The sequence below is a fragment of the Ranitomeya variabilis genome, chromosome 2 (genome assembly GCF_051348905.1).
Source record: "Ranitomeya variabilis isolate aRanVar5 chromosome 2, aRanVar5.hap1, whole genome shotgun sequence".
NCBI lineage: Eukaryota > Metazoa > Chordata > Amphibia > Anura > Dendrobatidae > Ranitomeya > Ranitomeya variabilis.
The window spans coordinates 769,806,879-769,826,937 of NC_135233.1; the positions used below are offsets into that span (position 1 = coordinate 769,806,879).

General features: G+C 46.4%; 2 protein-coding genes across 2 annotated transcripts in view; one reads left to right on the forward strand and one right to left on the reverse strand.

Moving 5' to 3' along the window:
* Positions 1-20,059, forward strand: part of UBE2J1 (ubiquitin conjugating enzyme E2 J1) — a 90,054-nt gene that overhangs the window by 24,110 nt on the left and 45,885 nt on the right. Inside the window, exon 2 of the mRNA XM_077289736.1 lies at positions 10,359-10,432. Within this exon, the coding sequence (XP_077145851.1) occupies positions 10,359-10,432 (74 nt within the window). The remainder of the gene's footprint in view (positions 1-10,358; positions 10,433-20,059) is intronic.
* On the reverse strand, positions 16,685-18,939 carry LOC143807798 (uncharacterized). The gene is made up of 6 exons (XM_077289735.1): positions 18,854-18,939; positions 18,690-18,764; positions 18,496-18,582; positions 18,182-18,395; positions 17,929-18,088; positions 16,685-17,817 (listed from the first exon to the last, which is right to left on the reverse strand). The coding sequence occupies exons 1-6, from the start codon at positions 18,896-18,898 to the stop codon at positions 16,800-16,802; spliced, it is 1,599 nt and encodes a 532-aa protein (XP_077145850.1). The 5' UTR covers positions 18,899-18,939; the 3' UTR covers positions 16,685-16,799.

Sequence of the window (20,059 nt, forward strand, 5' to 3'; positions counted from 1 at the left end):
TTAGTGCAACCCTAGCCCTTATTGCAACCCTAGCCCTAAGTGCAACCCTAGCCCTAAGTGCAACCCTAGCCCTAAGTGCAACCCTAGCCCTAAGTGCAACCCTAACCCTAAGTGCAACCCTAAGTGCAACCCTAAGTGCAACCCTATCCCTAAGTGCAACCCTATCAAGTGCAACCCTAACCCTAAGTGCAACCCTAACCCTACCCCTAACCCTAATGGAAAAACAAAAATAAATATATTTTCTGTACTTTATTATTGTCCCTACCTACGGGGGTGATAAAGTGGGGGGTTTATTTACTATTTTTTTTATTTTGATCGCTGTGATAGATGAGGAAGGCGCTTAGGACAGGACGGAGGGGTAGGGAACACTGACGGCGGCTGCAGATCCCCGCTGTCAGTCGGTGGGGGGGCCAGATCGGGGTCTCCAGCCATGGCCGATGCTATTGCAGCATCGGCCATGGCTGGATTGTAATATTTCACCAATTTTCATAGGTGAAATATTACAGATTGCTCTGATTGGCTGTTTCACTTTCAACAGCCAATCAGAGCGATCATAGCCACGGGGGGGCGAAGCCACCCCCTCCTGGGCTGTAGCACCACTCCCCCTGTCCCTGCATGTCAGGTGAAATTGGAGTTAACCCTTTCACCCGGCCTGCAGGGACGCGATCCGACCATGACGCATATGCTGCGTCACAGGTAGGATTGGCACTGGTTTTCATGATGCATACGCTGCGTCAAAGGTCGGGAAGGGGTTAATAAATGAAGTCCAACGTATGGTGAAAGGCATGGAAAGCTTCCCCTCACACACAATATATGGCATTGTTGAGACGTCAGCCTTTCATGTACAAGTTCTTTCAATGTTTTTCACAGATGGACTTTGTACAGATTATAGTCTATAGGGCTGTTCACATGTCCATGTATTTTTGCGGATTGCGTGATTGGCACAGAATGAAGGAAATACCGTATGTCTCCTTTTTCTTCAGTGTCAGACCAAACTCACCAATACTAGTCTATGTATTCATGAAAAAAAATTGATGCCATCCATTTGCTTTCTGTTTTTCAGACTGATCGGGAGAATCTTAACAAACTTCCATCAGGTTTTCTTTTTTTTCATACTAGGAAATCTGATGGAATTCTGACCAAACTCCGACGGTAAAAAGTGACCAAACTAATGAAAAACACTCCTGACACTCGGACTATTTTTTTGCGTATTAGAAAAAAGAAACCCCACTGACACCTGAATGAGGCCTAAGGCCGGGGTCACACTTGCAACTGCAATGCGAGTCTCTTGCCTCAATACCCGTCACTGCCACTGGCACTCAGGACCGGAGTGTGCGGCTGTATGTATTTCTATGCTGAACGCTGCCGGCTGCAGTGCCGGGTATTGAGGCGAGAGACTCGCGTGAGTTTCTCGCATTGCAGTTGCAAGTGTGACCCTGGCCTAAGTCAGATTTCTGGTGTGTGCAGCTTAGTAAATCAGCCCCATTATGTGTGCACATCGTAATCATTTGGGTCTTTCTCTGCTTCATAGAGTACTTGTTTTTAGGGAGTTTTTTTTTTCTCATTTGTTCATATAGAATAGGAAAATGGCAATAAAACAACTTCTGCAATCTGTAATGGAACATATTTTCAGTAATGGAAGTGTTTGTGAAGGTCGTGGCTGGCACTGATGTGTGGGAAATAACAGCAGCTCTACTAGATAAGTAATGTTGACCGTTGCTTACGTGCTTGGTGATCACTTCTACACTACTGTAATGTGCACATATAGGATTCCTTGGCTCACTTCTGGCATCTTTGAGCTGCCTGTTGCAATCAGAATCGTCTGTCTTTTCAGCTGATCAGATACTAATTATATAAAGAAATATTTCTGACTAGTTGTATGTCCTTGAATGTACTTTGGTGTTAGTGAAGCACCACAGTGGAGTGGGTATGGTCACGCTTGTCGTAAACGCAGTGCATTTTCCAAACACAAAAAATCCGCTGAGTGAATCGATTGATGCTTTAAAGTTGACCTGTACAACAAGTTGATTTTCTCTCTTGTAGCATTGGGGGGCAAGTTTTGCCACTGCTTTGACATAAGGCCAGTTGGGTGACAACTGTTTCACCTTCAAAGCTGGGCACCTGATAGTTATGGCCACACGATTCACAGGAGATGCTGATGTCCCCAGCAAAATCAGAACAAGCTGCTGCTGTTTTGAACCACATCATGGCCACAGGGGGAACACCACATCTAGCCCTGCCATTATTCATGCTGGCTAATTAAAATCTCTTTGGGAATAAGCAAGTCACATGACTATTAAGACCTCTTTAATGCAAATTTACAATGGCCAATCGCCTCTCTTGTCATGGCCGCTTTAGTATTTATCTGTAAATAGATGTAGATCCGATGCTATTGCATCGGGAGGGTGGTGATGTCACGATGGGGGCAGGCTTTGCAGCACTGAGATTCTCTCGTCCCCAAGTCCCATATAATGCTGCATAAAGGTTGATTATGGCCCCATAAGATGCTCCATAGAAAATGTGCCCCATATAATGCTGCATAAAGGATGATTATGGCCCCATAAGATGCTCCATAGAAAATGTGCCCCATATAATGCTGCATAAAGGTTGATTATGGCCCTATAAGATGCTCCATAGAAACATGTGCCCCATATAATGCTGCGTAAAGGATGATTATGGCCCCATAAGATGCTGCATAGAAAATGTGCCCCATATAATGCTGCATAAAGGTTGATTATGGCCCCATAAGATGCTCCATAGAAACATGTGCCCCATATGCTGCTGCTGCGATAAAAAAAAATATGACATACTCACCTCTTGTCCTGAGCAGGCGGGGACACCGGCACTTGTGATATTCACCTGTCCCCATTCCACCGCCGGGCGCTGCTTCGTCTTCCGCGTCCTCTGCAGTGACTGTTCAGGCAGAGGGCGGTGCGCACACTAAACATGTCATCGCGGCCTCTGACCTGAACGTCCGTCAGAGGACGCAGAAGACGGAGCGGGGACAGGTGAATATCGGAATGCTCACACTCCCCCGTTATACTCACCTGCTCACGGCGCGGTTCCTGCTTCTCACAGACAGATGGTCTCCGGGAGCCGGCAGCTTCTTCCTATGTTCAGGGGTCACATCGTACCACTGTATACAGGAAGAAGCTGCTGGCGCCAGAGAAACAGGGACATGCAGAGACGTGCCGGGAGCAGGTGAGTATGATGGACAGCTGCCGCTCCCACTCCCTCGCCGACCCAGAAGGTCCGGCGATGACCTGCTGGTGGTACTGCGCAAGGGCCTGGTGCTACCAGCGGGTGCCATATTGGAATACCCATCACTTGGGTATTCCAATTTGGCGGTCGGCGTGCTTCCGGTGCGGCGAGGTGGATTGTGGGATTCGAGGACGTCCAGACGGAAGTGGATGACAGACAATTTAAGGCAATTATATAAATAAAAGCCCAGAAGCTCTCAATTCTGGAGCATCTTTTCTTAGATTTCTGCTTTATGCTGTTCCTCTTATTCCTTCTAACAGCTGAGGTGTTACTTGTATTGGAATGGCCTACATTCTGACACTGTCCAGTCTGTGCCATGTCATGTTATGCTCTCTACTGGTGGTGGGAATGGTAACGCCCAGTTGTCAGTTTATTCATACATGTGACTGAGAAATGTCACTATAGTACAGGAAAAAGAAAAAGTGACATTTACAACGGTTCCATAAAGGGTGGGAATACTTGTATCCATCTTAGATTACCCATGACTTTTTGCCAACAGAGCACTGACTTGTCAAGAAGGGGTCAGTTGTTGATTTTAGGCCAATATCTAGTGTTGTCTGAGCATGCTCAGGTGCTATCCGGGTGTCTTCATCGTGCTTGCAAAATATGTTCGTGTTCTCGCAGCTGTATGTCTCGCGGCTGTTCAACATCCTCAACACATGGAGAGATTTCCTGTTTGTTAGACAATCCCTGCGTGTGTTGCGGCTGTTGAGCTGCTCTGAGACATGCAGCCGCCGGGACTAGAACATATTTTGCAAGCACGATGAAGACACCCGGTTAGCACCTGAGCATGCGCGGATAACCCCTTATCCCAGCACGTTCGCTCATCACTGTCAGTAACATATAGCAGCGGTTACTGTCTGCGGAGCTTGGAGCCATTCTTGAAAACATTCTCATAGTTCCAAATTCTTTACAAAGCTTTTATACTCCCACCTTTACTGATTAGTACCAACCAACCCAGCATTTCTCTTGGAATTGCCAGTAGAATGGTGCCGCACAGCACACAGGCATTTACATATACTCGTATATAAAGCTTGTGTAAGACACTGCTGCGATAAATGAGTGGACGTGGTTCCCAGCTGCTACTCTCAGTTTATGCATTGTGAAACTATACTTTAAGGTTTTTCTTAGTAGCTCTGCCAAATGTCCTGCTTGTCTTTTGCATGCCTTTCCTGCCAGGGACTTTCCAAAGACTTTTGTTCCTTCAGCAAATATGCAGAAAATTAACAAGCATAAATGTACTGTAAAGGGAACCTGTCATTAGGTTCCTGCTACCCACACCACGGGCAGTAGTAGTCAGAGCCAGGCATGTGTCACTGTGAAATGCTGCTTCAGTTCAGAGTAAAACCTGTTAACAGCCCACTGGGGACTAAATGTTTCAGCTGACAAATCCAATGTGGTCCCCTTCCAGCTTCTCTGCCTGCTCCAGTTGATTGACTGGTCTCTCCCTATGTATATACCGTACTTTGCCAAGTCTCTTCCATGTGAGTACATATGACATTGACTGGAGCAGGAATGGTAGAAGCCAAACAGCGACCACATAGGGCTAGCCATCACACAGCATTTCAGAAGGAAACATACCTGACTGTAATCGTGCAGCCTGGCAGCATGAATCTTAGCATTAAAGGGCCACTGTCACCCCCCTCCAGCCGTTATAAACTAAAAGAGCCACCTTGTGCAGCAGTAATGCTGCATTCTAACAAGGTGGCTCTTTTAGTTTTTGGTTCAAGTATTCCCAAAATAAAGCGTTTTGAAACTTATCCAAAATACCTGTCTTTAGCCAGGGAGGCGGGTCCTCACTCCCCAGCTTGAACCGCTACTCTGCCGTCACTCACATCTTCAGGGGCTTTCGGCCCCACCCCCTTCGATTCAAAACCGGCGCCTGCGCTGTATTTAAGCTCTGGCCGTCTGATGTCCCAGCCAGGCTTGCAGACTGCGCCTGTGCGGGCATTGCGGCCACCCACCTTGGGAATCCCCGCCCCGCAGTGTGTTATGCATTATGCACAGTGCGGGGCTAGGATTCCTGGGCATGCGCACTGCGTGTGTCAGCCTGTCACCCAGGTCCCCCGCCTTACAGCGTCTGTATACTGTATTCAGCTGTCGTGCCTCCTCCTCCTAGCAATCGCTGGGAAAGAACCAACCTTGGAAACTGCATAATGCATAATGCATAACACACTGCGGGGCGGGGATTCCCAAGGTGGGTGGCTGCAATGCCTGCACAGGCGCAGTCTGCAAGCCTGGCTGGGACGTCAGACGGCCTGAGCTTAAACACAGCGCAGGCGCCGGTTTTGAATCGAAGGGGGTGGGGCCGAAAGCCCCTGAAGATTTGAGTGACGGCAGAGTAGCGGTTCAAGCTGGGGAGTGAGGACCCGCCTCCCTGGCTAAAGACAGGTATTTTGGATAAGTTTCAAAGCGCTTTATTTTGGGAATACTTGAACCAAAATCTAAAAGAGCCACCTTGTGAGAATGCAGCATTACTGCTGCACAAGGTGGCTCTTTTAGTTTATAACGGATGGAGGGGGGTGACAGTGGCCCTTTAAAGGGAATCTGTCAGCAGGTTTTTGCTATATAATCTGAAAGCTGCATGAGGTAGGGGCTGAGACACTAATTTCCGCCATGTGTCAGTTATTAGGCTGTGTGCTGTTGTTTCAGTACAATGAGTGTTTTATCACTAGGAGAGCGGGGTTAGCTTTCTCAGCTCTGCTATGTCTAAAAAATTATTGCATCACAACTGCTCCACCTAGTAAACTAAGTGAAACATCACTGGAATCAGGGTCTCTTTGCCTACATCATGCTGCTCTCAGGTGAGGTAGTAAAAACCTGCTGACAGATTCCCTTTAACGATCTGACGTTCTACTTCTAATTAAATCATTCACTCCTACTAAGAGCATGATTATGGTGATACAAAATGTATATAGTTTTATTAATTTGGTTTAACAAATTCTCTGTTTGAAAACAAAAATCATTTGTTTTTATGTCGTCATACTCGGAGATAGAAGTGAAACATTTTTTTATCTTTGGAGAGATGCATGAGGACTTATTTTTGATGGGACAAGCTGTTTTTCAGCAATATCATTTTTGGGGACATATAACTTTTTGATCCCTTTTATAAATCATATCTTTCTGTAGGAGGAATGAACAAAGAAACATGATTGTTGAATCATTTTTTGATTTTCTTTTCACCACGCAGGATAAATAATGATATAGTGTTAATAGTACAAGCCATTATGATTAAAGTAATACCCAGTTTATAATTTTTTATGTTTTACTGCTTTTGCTTAAGAAAATCACTTTAACTATCGCCAATCAAAACACACAAAAACCATTTGCCATACCAAGGAAATAATGGGCCTAAATTAGTATTAACAACAATACCAGAGAATGGCCATTCGAGTGTCCATAAAGATGTTCTCATATGCTTGGCTGAAACCTGTGGCCGCATTCATTATCAATCCAAAAATACAATGAACAGCTTCCCTTTCTCGCAGAAGGATATCTCAAGAAAACACATCCTCTATGGGACAAATACTGTAGAAAGATCTAGAAAACAAAAGCCACCAACAGGTCATGTTTTCAGGATTTCCTTAGCATTGAACAGCCAAGAATTCCATCACCTGTGCAATACTGGAAATCCTGAAAACATGACCAGTTGGTGGGGGAACTCTGTAGATGAATATGTCTACGAAGCACTATAGACAGAACTAAACACTTTATTAATCTACCGTATATACTCGAGTATAAGCCGAGATTTTCAGCCCAAATTTTTGGGCTGAAAGTGCCCCTCTCGGCTTATACTCGAGTCATGATCGGTGGTGGGGTCGGCGGGTGAGCACTGTCATATACTTACCTAGTCCCGGCGATCCTGGCGCTCCCCCTGCCCGTCACACTGTCTTCGGTGCCGCAGCCTCTTCCCCTGAGCGGTCACGTGGGACCGCTCATTAGAGAAATGAATAGGCGGCTCCACCTCCCATAGGGGCGGAGCCGCCTATTCATTTCTCTAATGAAGCGGTGCCGGTGACCGCTGATAGAGAAAGAGGCTGCGGCACCGAAGACAGGCAGGGGGAAGGAGCGGGACGCCGGGAGCAGGTAAGTATGACATATTTACCTGTCCGCGTTCCACACGCCGGGCGCTGTCTCCATCTTCCCGGCGTCTCTCCGCTCTGACTGTTCAGGCAGAGGGCACGATGACGCATATAGTGTGCGCGCCGCCCTCTGCCTGATCAGTCAGTGCGGAGAGACGCCGGGAAGATGGCGCCGAGGAGCTGCAAGCAAGACAGGTGAGTATGTGTTTTTTTTTTTTTTTATTGCAACAGCAGCAGCACAGCTATGGGGCAATAATGGACGGTGCAGAGCACTATATGGCAGAGCTATGGGGCAACGGTGCAGAGCACTATATGGCACAGCTATGGGGCAATAACGGTGCAGAGCACTATATGGCACAGCTATGGGGCAATAACGGTGCAGAGCACTATATGGCACAGCTATGGGGCAATGGTGCAGAGCACTATATGGCACAGCTATGGGGCAATGGTGCAGAGCACTATATGGCACAGCTATGGGGCAACCGTGCAGAGCACTATATGGCACAGCTATGGGGCAACGGTGCAGAGCACTATATGGCACAGCTATGGGGCAACGGTGCAGAGCACTATATGGCACAGCTATGGGGCAATGGTGCAGAGCATTATATGTATGGCACAGCTATGGGGCAACGGTGCAGAGCACTATATGGCACAGCTATGGGGCAATGGTGCAGAGCACTATATGGCACAGCTATGGGGCAACGGTGCAGAGCACTATATGGCACAGCTATGGGGCAATAACGGTGCAGAGCACTATATGGCACAGCTATGGGGCAATAACGGTGCAGAGCACTATATGGCACAGCTATGGGGCAATAACGGTGCAGAGCACTATATGGCACAGCTATGGGGCAATAACGGTGCAGAGCACTATATGGCACAGCTATGGGGCAATAACGGTGCAGAGCCCTATATGGCACAGCTATGGGGCAATAACGGTGCAGAGCACTATATGGCACAGCTATGGGGCAATAACGGTGCAGAGCACTATATGGCACAGCTATGGGGCAATAACGGTGCAGAGCACTATATGGCACAGCTATGGGGCAATAACGGTGCAGAGCACTATATGGCACAGCTATGGGGCAATGGTGCAGAGCACTATATGGCACAGCTATGGGGCAACGGTGCAGAGCACTATATGGCACAGCTATGGGGCAACGGTGCAGAGCACTATATATATGGCACAGCTATGGGGCAACGGTGCAGAGCACTATATGGCACAGCTATGGGGCAATAATGGTGCAGAGCACTATATGGCACAGCTATGGGGCAATAATGGTGCAGAGCACTATATGGCACAGCTATGGGGCAATAATGGTGCAGAGCACTATATGGCACAGCTATGGGGCAACGGTGCAGAGCACTATATGGCACAGCTATGGGGCAACGGTGCAGAGCACTATATGGCACAGCTATGGGACAACGGTGCAGAGCACTATATGGCACAGCTATGGGGCAACGGTGCAGAGCACTATATATATGGCACAGCTATGGGGCAATGGTGCAGAGCACTATATATATGGCACAGCTATGGGGCAACGGTGCAGAGCATTGTATATATGGCACAGCTTTATGTGGAGTATCTATGGGGCAATGGTGCAGAGCGTTGTATATATGGCACAGCTTTATGTGGAGCATCTATGGGGCAATGGTGCAGAGCGTTGTATATATGGCACAGCTTTATGTGGAGCATCTATGGGGCCATAATGAACGGTGCAGAGCATTATATGTGGCACAGCTTTATGTGGAGCATCTATGGGGCCATAATGAACAGTATGGAGCATCTATTTTTGATTTTGAAATTCACCGGTACCTGCTGCATTTTCCACCCTAGGCTTATACTCGAGTCAATAAGTGTTCCCAGTTTTTTGTGGCAAAATTAGGGGGGTCGGCTTATACTCGGGTCGGCTTATACTCGAGTATATACGGTATATAAAAGGAAATGACAGGGAAGCATCACTGTACATCTGTATCATTACAATACTACTATGTATGTATATGTATCCAACTCCTGATGAATCTTTTGATGAACAACGAAGGGGAAAAGTGTTGAGTCTTTGTCTATATCTTTCTATATTTGTCCCATAGAGGACGTGCTTTCTTAAGATATCCTCCTGACAGAAAGGATTTTTAATTTTATAGTGAATGCGGCCACAGGTTTCAGCCAACTATATGTTAACATCTTTATGGACGCTCAAATGCCCATTCTCTGGTATTGTTGCTAGTATTAATCTAAGCCCATTTTTTCATTGGTATGTGAAATTGTTTTTGTCTGTTTGATTAGCGATGGGACTTATTTGGGCCTAATCAGGGCTAGCCGCTGTTGCGTGGGGGCGCCACTTGCATTCATAGAGTGCCAACCGCCACGGCTATATAGGGTGCATTCTCATATGAGGGCTACATGGGAACACTCTAGGATACTTTTCTCTCCACAAAGTGATTCAACCTACCTGGATTCTTTAGACACTATTGTTTTATTTCAAGTTCTATGATCTTGAATTGTTTAATGTGTATCTAATAAATAAAAAAGTTTTCATTGTAGTATTTTCTCTGTGAGCTCTTTTTTCAATATACCGCCTTATACAATCTCTTCAGTGATTGCATATCTATGTTGTTTATATTGTTACCATGTTGGGCTATTTAAGACTTTGATTCTTTATTTTTTATTTCATTTTTTTGTGAGGACAGATAAACAAAAATGTTAATTCGGATTCAGTTTTTCGCATTTAATTTTTTGCAGCAGGGAGTTCGCGTTATCATATCGAGGGAGCCCTGGAATTATTATGTCCCAGGGTGAATATGCTCTGCCTTTTACATAAATGGAAACTGGCACATTTTAGGATATGAAAAGCCAGTGCAGTGATGGGAGGCAGTTAAGCAGGCAGATGCTCATTTTTCGTTAATTTCTAACATTCTTTATGCAAGTTCTGCATGAAATATGTGGCTAGTTTCCTTATTGGTTCTGCAGGCTGTAAATTGTACTAAGTTCTGTTTACTTTGGTTGTGTTTCAGCTGTGAAGCGCCTTATGAAAGAAGCAGCGGAACTGAAAGACGCAACAGATCATTATCATGCCCAGCCACTAGAGGTAAAAGATACAGTGCATCTGACGCGTAATCAAGTGACAGTGGTAAAATAAACTACCATGTTTTTGTTTTTTTTCTGGATTATGGGAAGCACTTTTTAGCAAGAAAAATAATCCTGCTAAAAAGTGTGTGCTTGTTATGATCCACAGGGAGCTTCCAGTACTCGAGAAGAACCCTGACACAGCGTCCTTCCTGAGCCTCTATCTCCTCCTGCCTGACATTGATCAGCCTGATTGGTGCAGGGCAAGAGAGAACGCTACCGGGACCTGCATGGATGCTGCACATCCTGAGTAGTTGAAGGACCTGTCAGGACTGATGATCAGTCACATGCCTAGAAGGAAAAAAGTGTCAGTGGGTGTATTTTGATGTTGTAGCAAAGTTGTGTTTTGACGCAGCCGGACTCCGTGTGCATGTAATGTGCACGATGCAGTGTTGTTTGTGTGTGTATATATACAGTATATATACTGCACAAAAAAATAAAAGGAGCACTAAAATCCCACATCCTAGATATCACTGAATGAAATATTCCAGTTGTAAATCTTTATTCATTACAAAGTGGAATGTGTTGAGAACAATAAAACCTAAAAATGATCAACGTAAATCGCAACTAATATCCCACGGAGGTCTGGAGTTGGAATGATGCTCAAAATCAAAGTGGAAAATGAAGTTACAGGCTGATCCAACTTCAGTGGAAATGCCTCAAAACAAGGAAATGATGCTCAGTACTGTGTGTGGCCTCCACGTGCCTATATGCCCTCCCTACAACGCCTGGGCATGCTCCTGATGAGGCGGCGGATGGTCTCCTGAGGGATCTCCTCCCAGACCTGGACTAAAGCATCCGCAAACTCCTGGACAGTCTGTGGTGCAACGTGACGTTGGTGGATGGTGCGAGACATGATGTCCCAGATGTGTTCAATCGGATTCAGGTCTGAGGAATGGGCGGGCCAATCCATAGCTTCAATGCCTTCATCTTGCAGGAACTGCTGACACACTCGAGCCACATGAGGTCTGGCATTGTCCTGCATTAGGAGGACCCCAGGGCCAACCGCACCAGCATATGGTCTCACAAGGGGTCTGAGGATCTCATCTCGGTAGCTAATGTCAGTCAGGCTACCTCTAGCGAGCACATGGAGGGCTATGCGGCCCTCCAAAGAAATGTCACCCCACACTATTACTGACCCACTGCCAAACTGGTCATGCTGAAGGATGTTGCAGGCAGCAGATTGCTCTCCACGGCATCTCCAGACTCTGTCACGTCTGTCACATGTACTCAGTTTGAACCTGCTTTCATCTGTGCAGAGCACAGGGCGCCAGTGACGAATTTGCCAATCCTGGTGTTCTGTGGCAAATGCCAAGCGTCCTGCACAGTGTTGGGCTGTGAGCACAACCCCCATCTGTGGACGTTGGGCACACAGACCATCCTCATGGAGTCGGTGTTTCTAACCGTTTGTGCAAACACATGCACATTTGTGGCCTGATGGAGGTCATTTTCCAGGGCTCTGGCAGTGCTCCTCCTGTTCCTCCTTGCACACAGGCTGAGGTAGCGGTCCTGCTGTTGGGTTGTTGCCCTCCTACGGCCTCCTCCACGTCTCCTGGTGTACTGGCCTGTCTCTCGACCCTACTCTGACAGACACAGCAAACCTTCTTGCCACAGCTTGCATTGATGTGCCATCCTGGATGAGCTACACTATCTGAGCCACTTGTGTGGGTTGTAGAGTCTGTCTCATGCTACCACGAGTGTGAAAGCACAACCAACATTCAAAATGACCAAAACATCAGCCAGAAAGCATTGGTACTGGGATATGCTCTGTGGTCCCCACCTGCAGAACCACTCCTTTATAGGGGGTGTCTTGATAATTGCCAATAATTTCCTTCTGTTGTCTATTCCATTTGCACAACAGCATGTGAAATTGATTGTCAAACAGTGTTGCTTCCTAAGTGGACAGTTTTGATTTCCTAGAAGTTTGATCCACTTGGAGTTATATTCTGTTGATTAAGTGTTCCCTTTATTTTTTTGAGCAGTATATACACTCACTGGCCACTTTATTAGGTACACCTGTCCAACTTCTTGTTAACACTTAATTTCTAATCAGCCAATCACATGGCGGCAACTCAGTGCATTTAGGCATGTAGACATGGTCAAGACAATCTCCTGCAGTTCAAACCGAGCATCAGTATGGGGAAGAAAGGTGATTTGAGTGCCTTTGAACGTGGCATGGTTGTTGGTGCCAGAAGGGCTGGTCTGAGTATTTCAGAAACTGCTGATCTACTGGGATTTTCACGCACAACCATCTCTAGGGTTTACAGAGAATGGTCCGAAAAAGAAAAAAAATCCAGTGAGCGGCAGTTCTGTGGGCGGAAATGCCTTGTTGATGCCAGAGGTCAGAGGAGAATGGGCAGACTGGTTTGAGCTGATAGAAAGGCAACAGTGACTCAAATCGCCACCCGTTACAACCAAGGTAGGCCTAAGAGCATCTCTGAACGCACAGTGCGTCGAACTTTGAGGCAGATGGGCTACAGCAGCAGAAGACCACACCGGGTACCACTCCTTTCAGCTAAGAACAGGAAACTGAGGCTACAATTTGTACAAGCTCATCGAAATTGGACAGTAGAAGATTGGAAAAACGTTGCTTGGTCTGATGAGTCTCGATTTCTGCTGCGACATTCGGATGGTAGGGTCAGAATTTGGCGTAAACAACATGAAAGCATGGATCCATCCTGCCTTGTATGGAGCATCTTTGGGATGTGCAGCCGACAAATCTGCGGCAACTGTGTGATGCCATCATGTCAATATGAACCAAAATCTCTGAGGAATGCTTCCAGCACCTTGTTGAATCTATGCCACGAAGAATTGAGGCAGTTCTGAAGGCAAAAGGGGGTCCAACCCGTTACTAGCATGGTGTACCTAATAAAGTGGCCGGTGAGTGTATATTATGCACTGTATGTAAGCTGTAGAGAGTGTACATAATGTGCATGCTGTAAAAGTATATGCGTACAATACTCATGCTGCAGAGAGTAACAGATCAGTTGTCTTCCTATTCTGAGTCAGTGCATTAAGATGAGTGATAACGACCCATCAACTTCTTTACACTTACAGGGAAGTTGTAAGAAGTTTCCTATTTATAGGACCTGGGTTGTATCTTATAGAAAGGTGTGTCATATTGTGCAAAAAATATGGTAATACTTAAAGGGACTCTGTCAGCTCAGCATGAGTACAGGCACTCAGTGCATCATGACGTGGCCAATAATTGAAATACCACCTGCTTGCTTTGGAATATCTCCACCCTTCTCTTTTTCTATGAAGCCAGAACTGTAAATCAAAGAGGATGGAGTAAGACAGATAGAGATTGAGAGAAAACAAGCATGTGGGAAGGTGTATTTAAATGATTTGCCCCACCGTGATGCACGGATCTGTGGAGCTTGGCTTGAACCTATTGAATTCTATGTTGACAGTACCTTTTATCATGTTTACAAATACATGTAATAGTTTTGCAGGCTAACTAATCAAATAACAATACAGCTTGTAAGAATTTATAGGTGATGCTTGCTATTTTGGGCCCTCAGTCCTTACTCTTATTTCCTCCTAGTACAGGCTCCTGCTGTACTGTATATGGAGCAAGCTCAGCTCCTGAGCCCGCTCCATGGGATTGCACTTGAAATATGTTGCACCTGCATGTAAGGCTAGTTTCACACTAGCGTTTACTGCATTACGTCGCAAATCCGTTTTTTTGCCGAAAAAACGGATGCGTCAAAAAATTGAAAAACGGTGACAAACGTATGCCACGCATCCAGCATTTCGACGGATCCGTCGCAAATCCGCTAAACGTTTCCGTCGAAAATACTGGATGCGTTGCATACGTTGTATCCGTTTTACCATCCGTTGTATCCGTTTTTCCGACGGATCCGTTTTTAAAAGGGGAGGCTCCCAAAATTTGATTGGCTACTGGAAAATTTGAAAAACTATATAGTACTGTATTTACAGCCCATCTTTGTGGGTTTTAGTTTTGTGGCAGCGATGGAAGGTGTTCTTGGGAGGATTGCTAGTTTGGTTACCGACGTTATCTTTGAGACAAATCGCCTGGATATCATAGTGCGGGAGAAGGAGGCGGCAGCGGAAAGGCGTAGGATGCTTCTGCAGCAACGGAGACGAAGACGAATGTGGATTCATCCGATTAATCAACTACGGATGACCCGGGGTGTCCAGTCCACTCTGTACCTGGAGTTGCGGCACAATCCACACAAATTCCACAACTACGTGCGGATGAGGATTGAACATTTTGATTTTTTGCTTGCAAAACTGGAGGATGTCATCCGAAGACAGGATACAAGGATGAGGCTTGCCATCACACCGGCGGAGCGGCTGATGGTGACCCTGCGGTAAGCCTCTTTTTTTTATTTCATTGCTGATATTGAATGTTATATTACATGCTGCAGAAAATACTGCGCTGGCATATTGCGCACTATTTTCTGCAGCATGTAGTTTTGGTTTTCTTGGCGGACATTCAACTGCTTTATTTAAATGTCATTGCTGATATTGAATGTTAACAGACTGCAGAAAATACTGTGCTGAAATATTGCGTTGCATTTTCTGCAGTTTTTTTTTTTTTTGGTTTTTTTGGGTTTGATGACATGCAACTGCTTTTTTCCTGTCATTGGTCATTTTGAATGTTATATTACATGCTGCAGACAATACTGCGCTGACATATTGCGCACTATTTTCTGCAGCATGTAGTTTGTGTTTTCTTGGCGGACATTCAACTGCTTTATTTAAATGTCATTGCTCATATTGAATGTTAGATAACAGACTGCAGAAAATACTGCGCTGAAATATTGCGTTGCATTTTCTGCAGTTTTTTTTTTTTGGGGTTTTTTGGGTTTGATGACATGCAACTGCTTTTTTCCTGTCATTGGTCATTTTGAATGTTATATTACATGCTGCAGACAATACTGCGCTGACATATTGCGCACTATTTTCTGCAGCATGTAATTTGGGTTTTCTTGGCGGACATTCCACTGTTTTTTTACACCGGATTCATGCTGGTTTTATTGGGTCTCCTGTCATTTTAAAAAAAATTAACAGTGCCATATTATAAAAAATTGCACAGACAAACAATTTTTAACATTTTTTTTTTTTTTTTTTTTTATAAAGTTTCCTAGCTACGGGTGAATCTATGACTTCGCTCCATTATCAGTTCAGGCTGGGCATTTCAACTATCTCTGGAATAGTGAAGGACACATGTCGGGCTGTTTGGACCACTTTGCAACCAGAGTATATCCCCCAACCATCCACGGAAATCTGGTTGCGAAGTGCTGAAGAGTTTCAGCAAATTTGCAATTTCCCTAATTGTGTGGGTGCAGTTGACGGGAAACACATAAGGATTGCGAAACCGGCAGGAACAGGATCGGAGTATTATAATTATAAGAAGTATTTCTCCATCGTCCTTATGGCTATTGCAGACGCCAACTGCAGGTTCCTTGCCGTGGACATTGGAGCGTATGGACGGTCCAACGATTCGCAAGTGTTTAAAAACTCTCCGATGGGTCGTTGCCTTTATGGAGAGAGCTACGATTTCCCGCCAGCCAGACCACTGCCAGGAACAAATGACCCAGCCCTGGAATATGTCTTTGTAGGTGATGAAGCCTTTCAACTGTCGCTGCACCTACTGAAACCGTACAGTAGCCGGAACTTAAACCATACCAAGCGGGTCTTTAATTACCGGCTTACTAGAGCACGAAGAGTAGTGGAGTGTTCCTTTGGCATATTGACGGCGAAGTGGCGAGTTCTGCTGACGGCTATCAAGCTGAAAACAACAACTATAGACGAGGTAGTTAAAGCCTGTGTGGTGCTCCACAACTTTGTCCTGTCAAAGGAGCCCGTTTCTTTGGATGATGAAGAGTTGGAGACCACCTTGTGGGACTACCGCAGCAGCTCGGTTCGCTCTACAAGTTCAGTTACAAGGATGAGGGACCAGTTTGCCGATTATTTTGTCTCACCTGTCGGGCGGATCCCGTGGCAAGACATGATTGTGTAACCTGTTTCCCATGTGTAACCTGTTTCCCATGTGTTTTGGTTATGTAAAAAAAGTGTTTCTGCCCCCCCCCCCAAAAAAAAGGCCCAAAAGCGTGGTTTTCTTGCTAGTAAAACCATTATGTTATACCCTTTACATGTCTGGTGTTTGTTTTTATTAAACCTTTTTTTATTATATTACCTTAATAAATCCACACACACACAAAGAGTAGAATTGTAATCCGAATTTTATTTTAACTTTTTTTTTTTTTTTTTTTTTTTTTTGCAAAAAAAATATATATATATTTTCCAACATTTTTATAGAAAAATTAGAACATTTTTTAGAATCTTATTTACACACTTTACAAATTTTCAAAGTGTTGGGTGGAGATATGAGAGGAGGATGTGCCGGAAGGTTGGACCACGTCGATAGGTGGGGAAACCCTACTTGTTTGGGGTGCAGTGGAAGTGGGGGTTAAACCAAGAGGCTGACCAGAGGGGGGTGGTGTTGGGGTAGGTGGAAGAGAAAAGTTCAGTAAGGAAAACATTGGGGAAGTAATTTGGTCTAGGGGCCGGGATTGTTGTGGGGACTGGGTCGGGTATTGTGACTGGGTAGGGTAGTGGGAGTGGCGTGGGGTTTGGTAATGGTGCTGGTGTGGGGATTGGAGCTGGGTTTGGTAATGCTGCTGGTGTGGGTATTGGGGCTGGGTTTGGTAATGGGGGGTATGGTGTGGAAATGGGGCCTGGTGTGGAATTGGAGTGGAGGTGCGGTGAGGTGTGTGGGTCGATTCATTAATGGCCTGCAGTGCAGCATTATGGCAGGTATTCATTACCCGCATCTGTTGCTCAAAAGAAAGCTTCTCCATGCTCATGAGCATGGATTGGAAAAAAAGGTTGGCCGGATCGGGACTTACAGCTGAATGCAGCCTATCCAAGCGACTGCTGGTTTCCTGGCTTGTTTCACTGATGCGTGATTGCACCATGTTGAAACCAGCAGTCACTTGCTCTCCCAAAATTTTGAAAGAGCCTTGGAAGGATGCATTCAGGTGTAAGAACTCAGGAGCATAGCTCCTTTCCTGACCCCTCTGGCGCTGCCGCCACGAACCTAATGGTGGTGTCGAGGTGGCAGGATCAGAGGGGTGGGGTAAAGGGAACGCTAACTGTTCAGCATCAGATGCGAGCAATGAAGCCTGCAATAATGCTCCACTGCTTGGGGCGGATGAAGTGGAGGGGACAGAGGGGTCAGAGGAGAGGACAGAGGGGTCAGAGGAGGGGACAGAGGTGTGGGGCCTACCGACGTGGCCCTCAGTGGCGGACTCAGGAGGGATCGCTCCAGAGGGCGCAGAGGAAGATGCAGGCGCCCGGTGGCTGGAGAAGGTGCTGTGAAAGAAAAAACAAATGAAATTAATACATTGGAATGAAAAAGCCCTGACTGAAAGCAAACTAAGTAGACAGGTTAACATGGTTATTAGTGGGCTGTAGAATACTTACACTCTGCTTAGCATTGTTCGCCTCAGGAAGGAGAGGGCCTGGCCATATTTATATTTGCTCCTCTTCCTTCCTGCAGAGCCACTCGGGGCCTTCATCTCATCATTGAATTCCCTCTTAAAGCGATCCCTCAGTGACCGCCACCGCTTCCTAATCTTTCCAACTGTGAAGACAAGAATCAAAAGAAAAAACCAAAAATTGGTAAATGCAATACATTACAGTCAGCTCAAAACATCACTGGAAAGTGAATACTTACCTAGTTTGCTCTGCTGCTGAGGATGAAGGCTCTCCCGCCTTGGAAACAGGTTGCGACACACTTCGTCCCAGAGCCGACGGGTGACACCGGTATCAGCATGCCTGCGGTCAGCCATGTTCCACAGCGGCTCCCGCTCGCGAACCTCCTCGATGAGACAATCGATGTCAATGTCATCATCATCATCCTCCTCTTCTGCGGGAGCACGCTGTGAAGCCTGTGTCAAAAAAAAAAAAAAAAAGGAAAACAAACAAATTAGTACACTGAAATACTAAAGTACCAATAGAATCCCCCTCCCCCCCAAAAAAAAAACTCACTGATGGCCGACCGTGGCGACGAGTCCGCCGACTCTGGGACTGTCTGGGAGAGCCTTCAGCGGCAGCAGCAGGAGCAGCAGCAGCAGCCTGAAATGAAGGAAACAAATTCTCAGTTAAGGTAGGCAGGTGTTTAGTAATCTGTTTTGTGTATGGTGCAGTGTGATGTGCGAAGCAACTGTTTCACCACTACTTACACTTGGTTCCTCCTCCACTTGCATCTCTCCACCCGTCTCGCCCCCTTCTGACAGCTCCTCATCTGATTCAGCTTCCTGTTGAAACATAATGTATGCATGTAGTTATCCATAAAAATTTAATTTAAAGAAATTTAAAAAAAAAAAAAAATTTTGTGTTAACTTACCGATACACGCTGTTGCTGTGGAGGAGGGCTGTCAGAAGAGGACATCGTTTTGTGGTCCTGGTGGGCAGTGGCTGTGTCCTGGTGGGCAGCGGCTGTGTCCTGTTGGGCAGTGGCTGTGTCCTGGTGGGCAGCGGCTGTGTCCTGGTGGGCAGCGGCTGTGTCCTGGTGGGCAGCGGCTGTGTCCTGGTGGTTCTGTAAGTTAAAGACACACTTGCAATCTGCTCGACACATTGAAGTAGCAGATTGGGGTCTTCAAAACTTACTTCTAGCTCTTTAGCTGTGGTCCTGGTGGGCAGCGGCTGTGTCCTGGTGGGCAGTGGCTGTGTCCTGGTGGGCAGCGGCTGTGTCCTGGTGGGCAGCGGCTGTGTCCTGGTGGTTCTGTAAGTTAAAGACACACTTGCAATCTGCTCGACACATTGAAGTAGCAGATTGGGGTCTTCAAAACTTACTTCTAGCTCTTTAGCTGTGGTCCTGGTGGGCAGCGGCTGTGTCCTGGTGGGCAGTGGCTGTGTCCTGGTGGGCAGCGGCTGTGTCCTGGTGGGCAGCGGCTGTGTCCTGGTGGTTCTGTAAGTTAAAGACACACTTGCAATCTGCTCGACACATTGAAGTAGCAGATTGGGGTCTTCAAAACTTACTTCTAGCTCTTTAGCTGTGGTCCTGGTGGGCAGCGGCTGTGTCCTGGTGGGCAGTGGCTGTGTCCTGGTGGGCAGCGGCTGTGTCCTGGTGGGCAGCGGCTGTGTCCTGGTGGTTCTGTAAGTTAAAGACACACTTGCAATCTGCTCGACACATTGAAGTAGCAGATTGGGGTCTTCAAAACTTACTTCTAGCTCTTTAGCTGTGGTCCTGGTGGGCAGCGGCTGTGTCCTGGTGGGCAGTGGCTGTGTCCTGGTGGGCAGCGGCTGTGTCCTGGTGGGCAGCGGCTGTGTCCTGGTGGTTCTGTAAGTTAAAGACACACTTGCAATCTGCTCGACACATTGAAGTAGCAGATTGGGGTCTTCAAAACTTACTTCTAGCTCTTTAGCTGTGGTCCTGGTGGGCAGCGGCTGTGTCCTGGTGGGCAGTGGCTGTGTCCTGGTGGGCAGCGGCTGTGTCCTGGTGGGCAGCGGCTGTGTCCTGGTGGTTCTGTAAGTTAAAGACACACTTGCAATCTGCTCGACACATTGAAGTAGCAGATTGGGGTCTTCAAAACTTACTTCTAGCTCTTTA